The sequence below is a fragment of the Genypterus blacodes genome, unplaced genomic scaffold (assembly GCF_046128005.1).
Source record: "Genypterus blacodes isolate CSIRO-AG114 ecotype Tasmania unplaced genomic scaffold, CSIRO-AGI_Gbla_v1 ptg000054l_1, whole genome shotgun sequence".
In the NCBI taxonomy this organism is placed as follows: domain Eukaryota; kingdom Metazoa; phylum Chordata; class Actinopteri; order Ophidiiformes; family Ophidiidae; genus Genypterus; species Genypterus blacodes.
The window spans coordinates 674,710-688,923 of record NW_027466866.1 but is presented as its reverse complement, the minus strand read 5'-3'; the positions used below and the strand labels follow the sequence as shown (position 1 = coordinate 688,923).

The window sequence follows — 14,214 nt, the reverse complement described above, 5'->3', positions numbered from 1 at the left end:
AAGGAGCAGATGAATTCATGCAAAATGGCAGTTTAAGCTATTCAAAATAGCCATAAAGACGCCACATGTGTTTTTGGTCTCTGCTTATAAATAAACATTATTTCTCCAGATATGGATGCCTGCCAGTGGGTGACCTTTTATTACATCTGTTTCTCTTTTTTGTCCCTTGCAAAAAATGCCTGTATTATTATGTAAAAATATGCTTATGAAAACACAAGCCTGCCCCTCTCCTGCGTTCACCTTCACCTGGCAAGCATGACTCAAATCCACATTTCCCCATCGCGGGTGAAAGACGTTTTTTATTGAAGCCAGGTGTGTACCCACGTCCTGCTCCATAATGTTTCTGGACAGAATTCCTCAACCAGATCATAACATGTTCCAAGGCTCCACAAAATGGAAGAGCCAAATGAGGAACAGTCGCAATGAACTGCCTGAGTTAAAAAGTGTTCTCCGATTTAAATATTGAGATCATGCGAAAATGTTAAAAATAAATAATAAAGGCGGGATGACAATTAAAGATTCAGAGTTTAGAGTTTTTTCTTAAATAAATACCCCTTTGAACCGACATGGAGGACGAGGTGGTAATTTACTGCATAATACAGTGAATACAGCTTGTAAATCACCATTGTTACACACGGCTAATATAAAGAAGCGCAGGGGTCAAAGCCACAGTTCCCTGATAATATTCCCTTGACCGCAGAACGATATCATGAACCATGTTAGAGAATAGTGAGGGGGGGGAAACAACTCTCGCTAATGGGAAGATATTATCCAGTTGAAAGAAGTGTTTGGTTGTACACACCAGCGGTAGCTCGGCTTTCCTTCAACCGGTGCCACTGGGGCCCGCCGGTGTTCCTACGAGGCCAGCTGGGTGGAGGATGAGGAGGGGGAAGAAGGGGGGGAGGGAAGGGCTGCCTGTACTCCATACTCCTTCCTTTTTGATGCTTGGTAGTATTACAGTAGAATAAGCCTTCTGTCATTGGCTGAATAGGCTGGACTGCCTACTGTGACAGGGCATGGGCCCCACTTGCCCAAAAAGAAAGGGAATGCTACGTTTCAATGTGGAAAGGGGCCAAAATGAGGGGGTGGATATATTGATAACCTCCTTCCTGTCTGCCGAATCTCCTTTTAGCTTCTAAAAACAGTCGAGCTCTCGTCTCGCCTTTGCTGGACATGATAATAAGTTGATGTGATTTAGTTTGTGTTGCACTTGCACAGGTCTAGACTCCGGGTCGGCGCGGGGGAGGAAATCCATGCCGTGTTTTGCAGGCGTCTCAGCTCAGACGGCTCGTGCAGACGGCAGCCTGCTCCGCACCGCACTGGCGCTGTTTTACTGGCAAGCTCCGCTCCGCTCGCGCTGCTTCCACCAAGAGTCTCCGCGCCGCGAGCGGGATCTTCGGCACAGTCGAGCCGACACACACACTCACAAACTCCCCACAGAGCCGGAGCGGAGACCCTCGTCGTCTTCTCCTTCTCCCCCCTTGACCTCAGCTCTCACCGGGCACTGAAAAAGCCCCCCCCGTGTGTCCCTCTCACTCAACTCCAGTACGTGTGTGTGAGCGCGCGTGTGTGTGTTTCTGTGAGTGTGTGTTCTCTTCTTGGTTCCCCCCCCACTCCCGAGCTCCGGCTTCTTTTTGTTGTTGTTGCCGCTCTGGAGTCCCGGACGGGGCACACGTTTTGAACGGGGAGAAGCCGCGAGAGTAGTTGAGCCGCTGAGGTTGCCGGAGGAGTTGAGACTGAGACGGAGCAACACTTTGCCATGGAAGTGTGCGTCCGGTGCGGGGGGATGTACGGGCTGAGAGGGGGACCCGCCGCCGCCGCCACCGCCTGATAGTCCCAGATAAGGAGAGCATGCCTCAGCCCTGCAGACTCGCTCTCTCCGCCGCAGAGGAGTCCCCATCAGACACTTCCACTATCTGACATTTTTTACCCCCCCCAACCATTCCGCATTTCCTCCTTAACCGACTTCAGTTTTCCTCATTTGGGGCTTGACTGCTTTTCAAGAAAGGTAAGAGCCGATTCCGATTGTGTACTTGGCGAATTAATCTCGCATTAACGCCGCTTCATAAATCAGAGCCTTAAGCAGCGTTTTGACAAGTTTAGCCCGAGTGGAGAAACTAAGAAAGTTCTTTTTATTTTCTCACTCAGCTCGTAGGTTTGTATATTTTTTGCTTCTAGGAGGGAATTGAGGCGCTACATTTCTGTTTTATCAAAGTAAAAAGAAACGCAGAGGGGAAATACAACAGTATATATATTTTAAACATTCAAGAACAAAATAAGTCTTTGGGTTCATTTAAGCGTAATCGAAAATGTGCTCATGAAAACACAACCATATATGTGGATTGTCTTAGTTCGGCTGCCGAGTTTGGGGTGAATGGAAAGTATTAAAAGTGGAGGCAGTGGTGCGTTTACGTGAACCACAACACGCAAAGAGCCGTTTAATTGGGGAATTTCTGCCTCCAAAGTTGATGGTGGAGTTGGTGGTGCTGCTGGTCACCAGGTTTTTAAATCTCTCCTCGGTTGAATGGGGATTTATGCTGGGAGCTCTGACCTGAGAAGCGATGTCGGTGCGATTCCGGAGAGCATTCAGGGGATAATCCATTATAATTAGCACTGGGCTACTTCTCTATAGAAAGTTAAAACAAGGAGATTGAGCCTGCCTGTGTTCCTGTCTTATCCGTGTTATAATGACACTTTTGGCCGCAGATAGCCTCTGATGCAATGCGCTGTAGGCACAGTGAAATGTCACGGAGCTCCATCAAGCAGTACATATAATCAAAACATCCATAAACGAGACTGATTAGGGTGCTTGGCCTTCACTCAGAGACGGAGCGGCGAGTAAAATTACATCTTTGTTTTACGGCACCTTTTATCATTTAGGCCTTCACCTCCGAACGCGTCTTATCCAACATGTGTGAGTAGATGAGGCGAGGAGCGCACACGCGGTGCGGTTGCGACGCGGCGCGGCGCGGCGAGCAGCGGCCGGTGATGCGTTCAAGCCCGGGGGCAAAGGCAAGGCAGCAATATTCACTGATCGATCATCGGGATTGGGATGGATTTATTTCCCCCCTGCCTGCAGATGCCCTCGGCTTTTGTCACGTTCTTGCGTCCGCGTATGAATCCCTTGCCTGTGTTACGATCCACCACTGCTGCCAGCGTTTCGTTATCTCCATTGAAGCGATCAAATAAAAGCAGAAGAAGACGTTCGTATCACAGCAACTCTAGGGTGGAATAAAATCTGCCTGTTCTTTAAACAAAATTCTCCAATTAAATTAGCGCTAAATCATCTCCTAACTGCAGGTCTGAATTCAAAAGTATCTGTCTTAAGTTGAACAGCATACAAGACCTTTTGTGTGTTCTTGAGGTCATGAAAACAAAAGAAGAAGAAGATTCTTTATCTTCCTCAAAACTCTGAGCAGAGCAGCTCTCAGTTGAATACACAGGGAGCATATTTGCATATAGTGAGTTATAAGGAGTGTGTTCGAAATAGGTTGGAGGATGTAAACACTTCTTCCTCTTCTTCTTCTTCTTCAAGTCTCCTTATGGCAAATTCATTTTTCGCCTAAGAAAATGTTTGAATTAATGCAAAGTGCAAATTCCAGCTGTTTGGAAGGAGCACAGCGTATTAGCATATCAAAGTGGTCCGAGCTGTGCACAGTGGAGGGAGATGTATTTTCTGCCACTGTTTTTTTGGCTGGAGCCTTAGAAAAGGGGCTTAGAATGAGCGTGAGATGGTAAAACTGGGGGACTCTCGCTCTTTCTCTCCCCCCCTCTCTCGCCCTCTCTCTGTCTCTGTTAAATACTTGTGTAGGAACTATTGTGTACAACAGAATCCCACCATGTCCCGATGAGAGAGAGAACGTGTCCCAAGGTCTCACACAGCCTTTTCATTCTATTGTGACGTAAAAGACGAATGAGGCACAAAAAAAAAGAAAATGGCCCCAAGTGTAGAGTGACATCTTTTTTGAAAATTTACAACAAAACTATTCTTTGGAATTAGAATATTTTACAAAGAACATTTTTATCAGTTTGTTGTGTGTAAAAACTGATGTTCTTTGCGCAACGATACTACACGTGAATCCTGATTAAAGACAGACAAGGCAACTTTCTATTTACGGAAATGTCTGTTGCCGGATATCTTTAGCCCGAGCTCGCCATTATAAGCATTTTAGCGATGACTCCGTTGTGTGTGTGAGAGTACCTTTTTCAATCTATAGTCTTGTTTCAGTGGAAGTGCGTCCGGTTTCAAAGAACTGCAGCTGCTCTTGATCTAACAGAGCACCAGATTGCCTCTCTTTGCCTCTGTCTTCATCTCGACATCGCAGATCAATATAGCCCAGCATGCTTCAATATCTGTTTTGGGAGAGTTGCTACGTATATATATATATATATATATATATATATTCTCTCTACACACTTTGTGTCGCGTTCTCGCAGCTCGCACGACTATTAAGCTGGTGAGTGTGAAAGGGAGTGGGCGTGAATGCATCAGAATTTGTCAGATTATGAGCTGTCACTGCATTTAACGCCACAATATTTTTCCTCCAATGCGTCGTCATGCAGAGCAGCTGCAGCAGCCGGGCCCTTGTACTCTACTGTGTATAGGACTCATCCATAAACACAGGCCCCCCCGTCGTAGAGTCCAAACCCTCCCCGCTATTTAAATTGTAACAAACTAGGCCCTGGATTTATTCTGTTATTTTGTTTTTACTAGTGGCAGCGTCTACTTAGTTTGTCTTTGTTGCCTTCTCTCTGACAGCCTCGTCTGTGTGCCTGTTGCCTTTGTCTAAAGAGCGACTGAAGAGTCCATACGACTGATTTAAGGGTTTTATTGTGTCTGAATGGATGGTTTGTGCCAATGGTAAAGCTGAGAGATGTAGTGCTTTATCCATGCCGAGCACCACTAAATCCTCGCTCATCTTCCCTCCGCGAGCGTCCCGTGCTTTGTTGTCCTTACAGGGTTGTGAGGAACGAGCAGCAATTTTAACGTGCAAATTCGTTCCTGCCCTTCAAAGTCAAAGCGAACGGCGGTCGATGCGAAAGGCGTCAGAAGTAGAGGATTGCAAGGAGTTAAGGCATCCAGATTTACATCCCGTTGCTTATGTGGCGTGTAAATGGTGGGTTTGTGTATCAGACGCAATCTTTTCTGTTGCTAAAACCACCTACATGGAGCCATGCTGTGCGGATAACTGCTCACCATTAAAGGGAATAAACACGGCTGTAAAAGAAAGCTATGGCAAATTTGATGTAACGTGCAGGCCTTTGGTGGGCCCAAACACCACCACCCCTTTCATGACTGATTTTATTTTACGATTGGCAATCAGTAAAAAACGCTGTGCGCCGGGTGCGGGTTGTTCCCGTCCCTGCCATTTTGAGAAACATTTGTTTCCACTTGCCAAAGGCCTCTGGTGCATTGGGGGATTCTGTGTCCCCCCCCTCCCTCCCTGGAATGGCAGGTGAAACTTTCTGCTTGCCTAAATAATTTCCCTGGCAGGACGTTACTGAGAGCAAGGACACAGGCGGCGGAGAGCGAGGGGCCAATTCAAGCCCTCGTAAAAAAAGAAAGAAACAATGTTGGATATCAGCCGACGGTGCTCGTGCTGCTCTCGCTGCACCGGTCAAGTGGCAGCGTCCCCGAGCTGCTCTGCTCTCTGCGTGTCGTCAGCTCACTCATTTGGTCGCTTCTATAGAAATGTTTTGAGAGAGAAAATGAGTGCAAAGTGCGGACTGGGGTTGTAAAAACTCTTATCCTGGTGTCGTAAAATATCAGCCTGCTTACTCAGCTCACTAAGCTCAGGTGTTTAGTATCAGGTTATTGGTAATATATGCTGTGTACTGTTTACACACACACACACACACACACACACACACACACACACACACACACATCTACAGTGAAAGATATTTCCATGGTAATTAATTAGCATGATGGAAAAAAATCTGTCAGATGTTTTTTTAATTATAAAAATAGATGAATTATTTAGCTTATATTTATTTTAGTGACTTTAAATATTTTTTTAAGATAATTAATAAATAAGCAAATGAGCAATTATTAAGAAAATAGATAGTTTATAATTACCTGTTATGCATGAGTGTTTCTCTCATTTCATTCATAGTATTTACCCTCCAATTTGATGAAGATTAGACACACACACACACACACACACACACACACACACACACACACACACACACGCACGGCCTCACCCTTGTGCTATGTGAACAGGGCTTGTCCTTATCTGAGCACGGTTGCAACACTATTTGGGAAAATATTCAATTTGGGTGTGACAGGCAAGAACCTGGGAGGCGAGGCTCTGGGTAAACAGCACTTATTGCGCCTTCGCCATAGCAGCCGAGAGCGAGGCCTGGCTGGGAGGGAGGGGGAGGGGGGGCAGATCTGCCGGCGTCTGCCAGGGGATGGAGCAACGTCTCGGCTGGATTATAGGAGAATGAAGCACACCCCCCAGTCCCTAAAAATCTTTCCAACAAGACATTGCTGATATTTAGGAACCGTGCGGGTAAACACACCAGGGCAATATGGCTCCTCCATACAAGCTGCTGCTGCTGTGGCTCAAGGCAAGAGAGAAAAGTCGTAGCTTCCCCTTTTTGTTTTTCCTGAGGTAATTCCGTGTTGGGCTTTGGATGTTCTGTTTCGACTTTCAAACTGATATTATTCTGGTAAAACTGGTATTTTTAAGCTCCGAACGTTTGTCTTTTTATTTATTCTACCTCATGATTTTCTTCAGATGTCTGGGCGGCTACCAAATTATTTAGATACCTTTTGTGTCAATGTACGTATTGTGTAGCGGTTTATGCGGTACTCCAGTTAATTAATAGATTGAAAACCATCCGATCTAGCAACAGCAAGAATTTGCAACGACCATGTAAGGAAAAAAAAAGAATCAATGAGGAATATTTCATGTTAAAGGCGCTCCGAAGGAAGTTCATAGGTGGCTAGTTTTTTCCGACCTGCTCACGTCGATTGATTATACTCTCTGTTCGGATTGCAGACCGATCACGGCTAGGATTTTTGTCATGGATTCCAAAGGACAGTCGGAAATGTGGGAAAAAGGACAAAAAACATTGGCTAATTTGTACTTGAAACCCTGCCAGAAACATATTAGCCTCCATAGATTAGGTTATTGCTCACACGTTGTAGCACTTGGCTCCTTTCAGTTTCGATTCTACATGCTTCCTCCCTTTTTTGTACCCAGTAGATGAAGCTTTGATAATTGCTGCTTTACTGTACAGCCTCAGACTGGGTTTAGACGCCGTGTGAGGGTGTCGTTCATGCTCATAGTTGCCAAGTCAGATGGAGTTGAGCGTCTGGTCTGGGACTTTCAGAGGAATATCACAGCGATAGGAAGTTGCTGGGAAAAAAACCCGAAGCTAATCAACAAAATAATTGTCTGAGTCAATCGTTAGTATGCCAGAGACATCAAACACAGTCGAGCTTGAGAAAAAACAATCAAATTATCTCTTAATGATTGCTCACGCTGACAGCTAAGAGCGTACGAGACGGCTTGTTTGTGTGGCGAGCAAAGTTTCGCGGTTGTTTCCCTGTCATGGACTCTGTTTACTTTTTCGCCGGTGATCTACACAGATATCCGTCATCACCTGTAATGAAAACAATTTTAAGTTATTATGCGGTTTTTGGCATGGAATCAGAGAGAACTGTATCAGTCTATTAAGTCCCCGCCGTGAATCCACTCAAAACCCTCCATGTGTGGTCCACAAAAATGTTTCTGTTTCCTCTGCAACAGACTGAAGTTTGGCCCCTATGTCTGCCCCCTCCCTCCCCCCCTCCCTCCCTCCCTCCCCCCTCACTCTCCCTCTACCTCCCTCTCTCTCTCTCTCTCTGTCCTTCTCTCCCCGCGTAAGATAATGTCTCTGCAAATGATTTAACCGCCCTCGTTGAGGCTCCTTCCAGTAATTGAACAAGCAAGAGACCGGGCGCTTTACAGGAAAACAATAGTCATATTATCTCAGATCTCCACTACTGTGAGACTTCGACAAAACACTGCCCCTCGGACTGGACTTTATGGACCACCGCGAGGCTCTGAACCCAACTGAAGAAAGGGAATCAGGTTTGCTTTCTCGCCTCAAACAAATGTCACCGCGCAATGGGCGCCATGAATTTTCCGGACAGGATATATGGACGGTTGTTGCATGATTGGAATGCATGTCTCGCAACATCCACGCGAGGGTAAAGTGCTGCCTTCAGTGGCATCTGGTTAATAAGTTAAGGAGCGAGCATGCAACATTTACAGAATGGAGGCGTCATGGAAATAAATAGTCACAATGTTAAACTTTCTGTTGATTATTTACTTTACTCCATTCCAGGAGTAATAATAATAATTTAGAAGGAGAAATCCCTTTACATAGAAATGTGTTTTTGTATTTCAGTGTGATTGCTTTGTGTGTTTGGCAGAGCAGGGAGAGCTTTGATTGCGTTGCCGTGGAGCAGAATTGACCTTGTGTGTCAGACTGAGGTTTTTCTACGCCTTGTTTCATATAGAGCACTTTTCAAGTGAAATGGCCTTAGGAGGAGTTGTTCTTGACAGAGATGCATTGTTTCAGGCAGCCAATAAACCATTGCACTGAGTGGCTACATCTGTGAACCTCATCTCGACTACAGTGAGGGGCTAGCAACAACACGGCAACTGTCACAGCTGCACCTGCTGCCGTCTCGGTGCAGAGCCTCTCTCTCTCTCCCTTTCTCCCTCCCTCTCTCTCTCTCTCTCTCTCTCTGTCGGCCATAGAACCGCATCACTCTTTCCCTCTTGTGAGAAGCCAGAGGCCGCGGTCTTTGCTCGGGTCAATCTTTTTGGGAAAATGTTTGAAAGGAGAGAGGACAAGGCATCAATCGGAATACAAATGTTAAAATAAGATTTGTGCCTCCAGGGCCGGGATGGTGTTCTGTTGGAGCTCGGGTGTGAAGTTGAGAGGCTGGAGAGTGTTTGTGTGGTCAAACCTGAGCACCACTTGTTCGTCCTACAACCCATTTGTCCAGCTTGAGTAATGATCGGAGATATGTCTACGTGTTATCTCTCTAATATTGTTAATGATGAATAAAGGCGCTGACTTCTCAGTGCATCTGCTTGTGTATTGTAGCCAAGAAGGAAAGTAGCTGTCCTGGCACTCTTATGAACTTATCTTACCAGCGAATTGGGAGCATTAAAGGCTTTTAAGCATCGTATTAACACATATTTACAACAGCGGAAACAATAAGTGTTGAAGTTGTGAAGCCTTTATCTATTGTTTGTGTGACAAAACTAAGCCTGCAGATTTTCAGCTCCCTGTTTATTTGGTTGACTGTATAACTGCAGAGGTGAAGCACAAATCAAAGAGGCATTTTAGAGAAATTGCCATTGGATCAATTTAACATCATAACACAGACATCATGCTGTCTCAGAGAGAGATTATTGGAGGGGAACAATGCCGAGGGGACTTTCAAGCCAGGAGAAGTGATGCAACATGTCCACTTTCCTGCCAAATTGAAGTTGTACGTTGGGGAGTGTGAAAAGCATTGCGTGGACATGAGGAAGTGGTTCTGACGTGAATGCAGATAGTGTGGGATTAACTCGGGGGGGGGGGGGGGGGGGAGATTTGTTGAGGGTTGAGCGACAGTAGCCGGCGACTTCACTGTTGTAGCTTTACTTGTACAGCTGCGGCCGGGCCTGGCATCCGCCGCTGCCTGCTGGATGCAAATCCTGCTGGACGGCCCCGGGGTGAACTAATGAGCATCTTAAATACCGCAGATAAGTTCACCTCCCTGAGAAGAAAATTATTCAGGTATTTATAATGCAAAATTGGAACGCTTCATATTGACACCTCTGTGTGTGTCTGTACGATTTGATCTTCCTGGCATTTCCCTAGGAAAAATACATATACTGGCCACCCTAATGACTCAATCATGTCTCCATCTAAATGAGGTGTGAGGCTCTGCTGGTGTGAAGTTTGCTATAAATCACACATACCCCGAGTGCTTTATCCATTAGACAGACCTGCTCGTCTAATACAGCCACTCACTGCCTAGCGTACTGGTTTTAATTAAGACGGGTGTGAGAATTGCAGCTCCTTCTTCACACCCGGTGTGTTATCATTGGATGAGAGAAGCGTAGCCCTGCCGAGAGAGAAGCAAGCAAGTAAAAATGGATGTAGACATGAGATATGCTAATTTGGCAAGCGCTTATAGATTCCTCCTGTAAGTTCGGTTCGTCAGCAGCGTCATCAATAACCAATGTACATCCTCCAACTGAAGGCAGATACCGATCCCTGATTTTTAAGAGTCATCATTAAGACTTTGTGGCTTGTTTTGTGTTTTGTTTTGCTGGGTATTGAACTATTTAAGGGGGAAAACGCCTATTTAACAGCAGGTGAAATACCTGTGCATACAAGGTGTTCTAAATTTGTAATTGTAATTGAAAAAGCTGCACTAATTTCCACTTTTAGACGATTTTTGTGTCATCTGTGCACAGTGGGAAATCGCCATCATATTATGGCAGATGGACCAAACAATTGACTCGCATCCAATATTTTAATGAAAAGGCAATATCAGCGAACAACATATTGGCGTCATGGTAATCTGCGATACATCTTGTTTTGGCGTCTCAACAATTTGGAACATTAAATTTGGAACATTAAGCTTCAAAAGACAATTTGGACCTTCGAAACCGATTCGTCTTTTGATCCCCGGGAATCACAGCGAAGTCAAAATCACAGCAAAGTTGATGTAATGATGCGACAGAAAAGCTCTCAGCAAACTCCACGAATTTGAAGCGTCGCATCTGTGCCCGGCAACACGCGTTACATTTTTAGCTTCAGCATCAGCAGCGGAGCCAATGTGATGAGTGCCATTCTGTAGCAGTTGATGGAGAAAACGAGGAGAGGAGCGAGGGAAGGAAAAAAAAGCAGCGTAAAGAGGACAGACGAACACCGAGGCAAAAACGGGTGCTTTCTTTTTTGTCATCGCAAAAAAAGAAAGAAAAAGTGAAGCCAGTGGCATTTCCGTCATTCATCAACTCAAGCTGATTACTCGTGAGTCTGGAGTGAGCTGACAGGATGCGGCTCCAGCAGCCATTACCATCAGAAATAGGTCCAGCAGGCCCGGGGGTAGTTGAGGAGCTGTAGCACAGAGCCACACATACGTTCTCTCTCTGTGTGTAGTCTCCGATAACGTCTCTGCGGGTATTAGAGCGACGTGCTATTTTATTTATATTTTTAGAATGGCTTCTAAGAGATCTGCCTATCATAAACTCCACGTTTGCTGTACGAACAGTAGCAGTAGCTTTGAAGTGTAGCCACCAGAAGTGTGCGAGTATCAGCCAGAGATGTGGGAATGTCGTCGGTGTTATCGGAACGCCTACTCGGTTTACTGCGAGAGCAAATACAGGTCAGCAAAGGCGTGACATAAATATGTTTTTCTTTATGTGAACGTTACTTAAGGACACAGGGGAGACATAAATTCAAAGTGCCTTGAAATCAGATATAGTCACAAGCAAGGTGGAAAGAAAGGGATCATAACAAGATTCATTCAACTGGACTCTGTCGTGCCCAGAAACAAATTAGATAATTAATGCCGTGGATATTTTGAGTATAAAACATGAAAGGAGGAGACGGATGCAAAATATTCAGAGGAAGGGGCTGAATATTTTACTCGCTTGTCAAGAGTTTGTGCTTTGAGGTCTTTTGCTTTTAACCTGCGCAACTTCCTCACAGCGTCTTTGGTGAAGTCACATCTCACTGAACTTTGTGATGTGCAAATGTTTTCCCATCCAGTCTTTAAAAAATAGATCTTTATCTTTAATAAATCCAACTGTGTGCTGGACCGTGCTAAAACACACAAGCCTTTATCCTCCGGTCTACCTTTGAGGAATGCTGATCAGCTGGTAAAGGCAAACCAGAGGTGATCCATTTCGCACCACCGCTGTTTGTAATCGAGCGTAAGATGGTGCATTTTTTTGTGTGTGTGGGGGGGGGCTTGAGGCTGATTTGCTGTAGTCTCCCTGCAGCAGAGTGCAACAAGAGTGGAAAGTTTACACAATTTGAACCTTTCCAACCTTGTGTTCGAGAAGGAGTTGTTGTATTGTACTTTATCTTAACGAAACTGCAGCATTGTTCTAAACTCTTCACCCTTGGGTCGTTCAAAACATCTCATTCTTATCTCTCTCTTTACGGCGTTGTGCACATGTGTGTTAGATCACTTCGCCTATGAAGACAGTTGAGGAGAATCAGAAACAGCAAATCATTTCCTGCTGTATTCTAAAGTAAGCATTTTAGTTGAGAACGAAAGCAATGTCCTCAGCGGTTCATCCTCCTCTGCTGCCGAGAAGAACAATTAGGCAACCGCCTCGCACAGAGACGCATGTCGCCTTCAGAGGAGAGTTTCCCTCCCTAGCAAGAGCCCCGAGTGTTACATACGTCTCCCAACATGGGACTTTGTTATCACTCGCTCGCTCACTTCATATTCATATCCAAGTGTGAACCTCCTGTCATTATTGAGTGTAAGTTGGATGTGCAGCGGTTGCATTACCTATGCAGAGATGCAGAGATTAGAGTCTCGGCTTGATAACCGCCGCTGCACTGCAGTTCAAAGGTGCGACCCATATTGCAGTGCTCTATCATTTGGCAGAGCAGGGAATTGGTCAACCTTTCAACGTTTGTTTGGGATCCCTTTGGTATTCAAAACAGGAAGGCCTCGTGACAGGGAGACAATTTCCCACTGAATGTTTTATCTCTCTGCTTGACAGCTTTTCTGTATGTGTTTCTCTCTCCCTTTTAAATTAACCAATGTTAGGCCTATTACCAAAAAGAGAGCAAAAAAAGGGGAAATCCTGTTTGTTTTCACTCCTTTCACTGTCACAAGAAAGCAGCCATGTCTGAAATATTCACAAAATGATTCCTGCTGTGGAGGCTGAGGGCCCCGAACATAATCCAAGTACCTGCTCATATTTGGAGTTTTAATTCAGTGTCTGAAAAGAATGTTTTTTTGCCTCTTTCAGGGCTCATTATTTTGTGTTAAATTATCTTCAAAATTCCGGATTAGTGTTAAATTGAGAATTATATTATCAATTCTTTTAGTGAACAAAAACTGCCACATATTTAGCAACTATATTTTATTTATTTATTTTCTCTTTTTTACTGCGAGCCTGTTTTGAGCTGCTTTTACTGAAAATTTCAGTGAAACTTTTCTTATCCGGTTTTGAGCGAGCTGGGAGAGAAAATCTGTTTTTGACTTATTTTCTGCTTTTAGGGAAAATAAAATCTGTATTTCTTACAATAAATTTACAAACATGCTTGGTAGCAGTACACAGATTTTTTTAAATCGCTGCTGAGATTAAAGTTTAACTGTATGTATAGAATTACGTCATAGTGTGGGAGGAGTCTGTTGCATGCAGACGTGTCTTAATCAGAAGATAACATTAACATGCGTGACTAAATCCATTTGCAATTGGATGATCTGAGTCTGTCAATATAAAATGATAGCAAATAAAATAAAAATTTAACTTGCATGTAAACTTGCTGAATATGCCTTAGATACCCTATACAACATTCTACATACGGATAAAATAAATATTGTTTTATATAACTGCAAAGAAACAGCCCTCTCTCAGTTATGATGTGGCATTTCTTCAGATTTGGGCCAAAGCAAAGTAGTGCAGGCAGCACTGCTCTCTGCTTTTATCCTGTAAATGTAAGCTCAGCTCTCTCTCTCTCTCTCTCTTTTCTCTCTCTCTCTCTCTCTCTCTCTCTCTCACTCTCTCTCTCTCTCTCTCTCCCCCTCTCTCTCTCTCTCCCCCTCTCTCTCCCCCTCTCTCATGCCGAGTGAAGTTGAAACTTTTTATTGCTCCCTGCGGACCCAAAGATGCCAATCCACTGCACACTGAGCGGACAGGAGACGGATCCTGCAGCACCTTGCTTTATAAAGAAACTGGGTGGAATGAGCCAATCTGAGCTTGTTTGCATCACAATCTCCCACACAGAGCTGATGTTATGCTAATGAGCTCTGCCCTAAAAACCCGCCGTCTCTCTTTCACGGCAGAAGGTGGCTGGGGGGGTGGGGGGGGGAGCGAGGGCAGGGAGCAGCGACACCAAAACTGTGAAATGAAATCAAAATGCCTCAAATTTCAAAACAAATGAAATTGCTCCACTTTGTTGTATATATTTTTAAGCCTGTGTTTTGGGTTGGTGAGAGCTTCTTTCCCTTGTTTT

The 14,214-nt window shown here is 44.8% G+C and overlaps 1 protein-coding gene across 17 annotated transcripts in view; it reads left to right on the top strand.

The window, feature by feature from the left end:
* The first annotated feature begins 1,333 nt into the window (after positions 1–1,333).
* Positions 1,334–14,214, top strand: part of adgrl2a (adhesion G protein-coupled receptor L2a) — a 90,306-nt gene continuing 77,425 nt past the window's right edge. For 7 of the 17 annotated variants that reach the window (XM_076151302.1, XM_076151300.1, XM_076151293.1 and 4 more), the window contains exon 1: positions 7,924–8,087. In XM_076151302.1, the coding sequence (XP_076007417.1) occupies positions 8,042–8,087 (46 nt within the window). In that variant the 5' untranslated portion in view covers positions 7,924–8,041. Of the gene's footprint in view, positions 2,009–6,459; positions 6,621–7,923; positions 8,088–14,214 lie in introns of those variants that run through there. The other 10 variants (XM_076151290.1, XM_076151296.1, XM_076151301.1 and 7 more) reach the window with 5 other exon arrangements.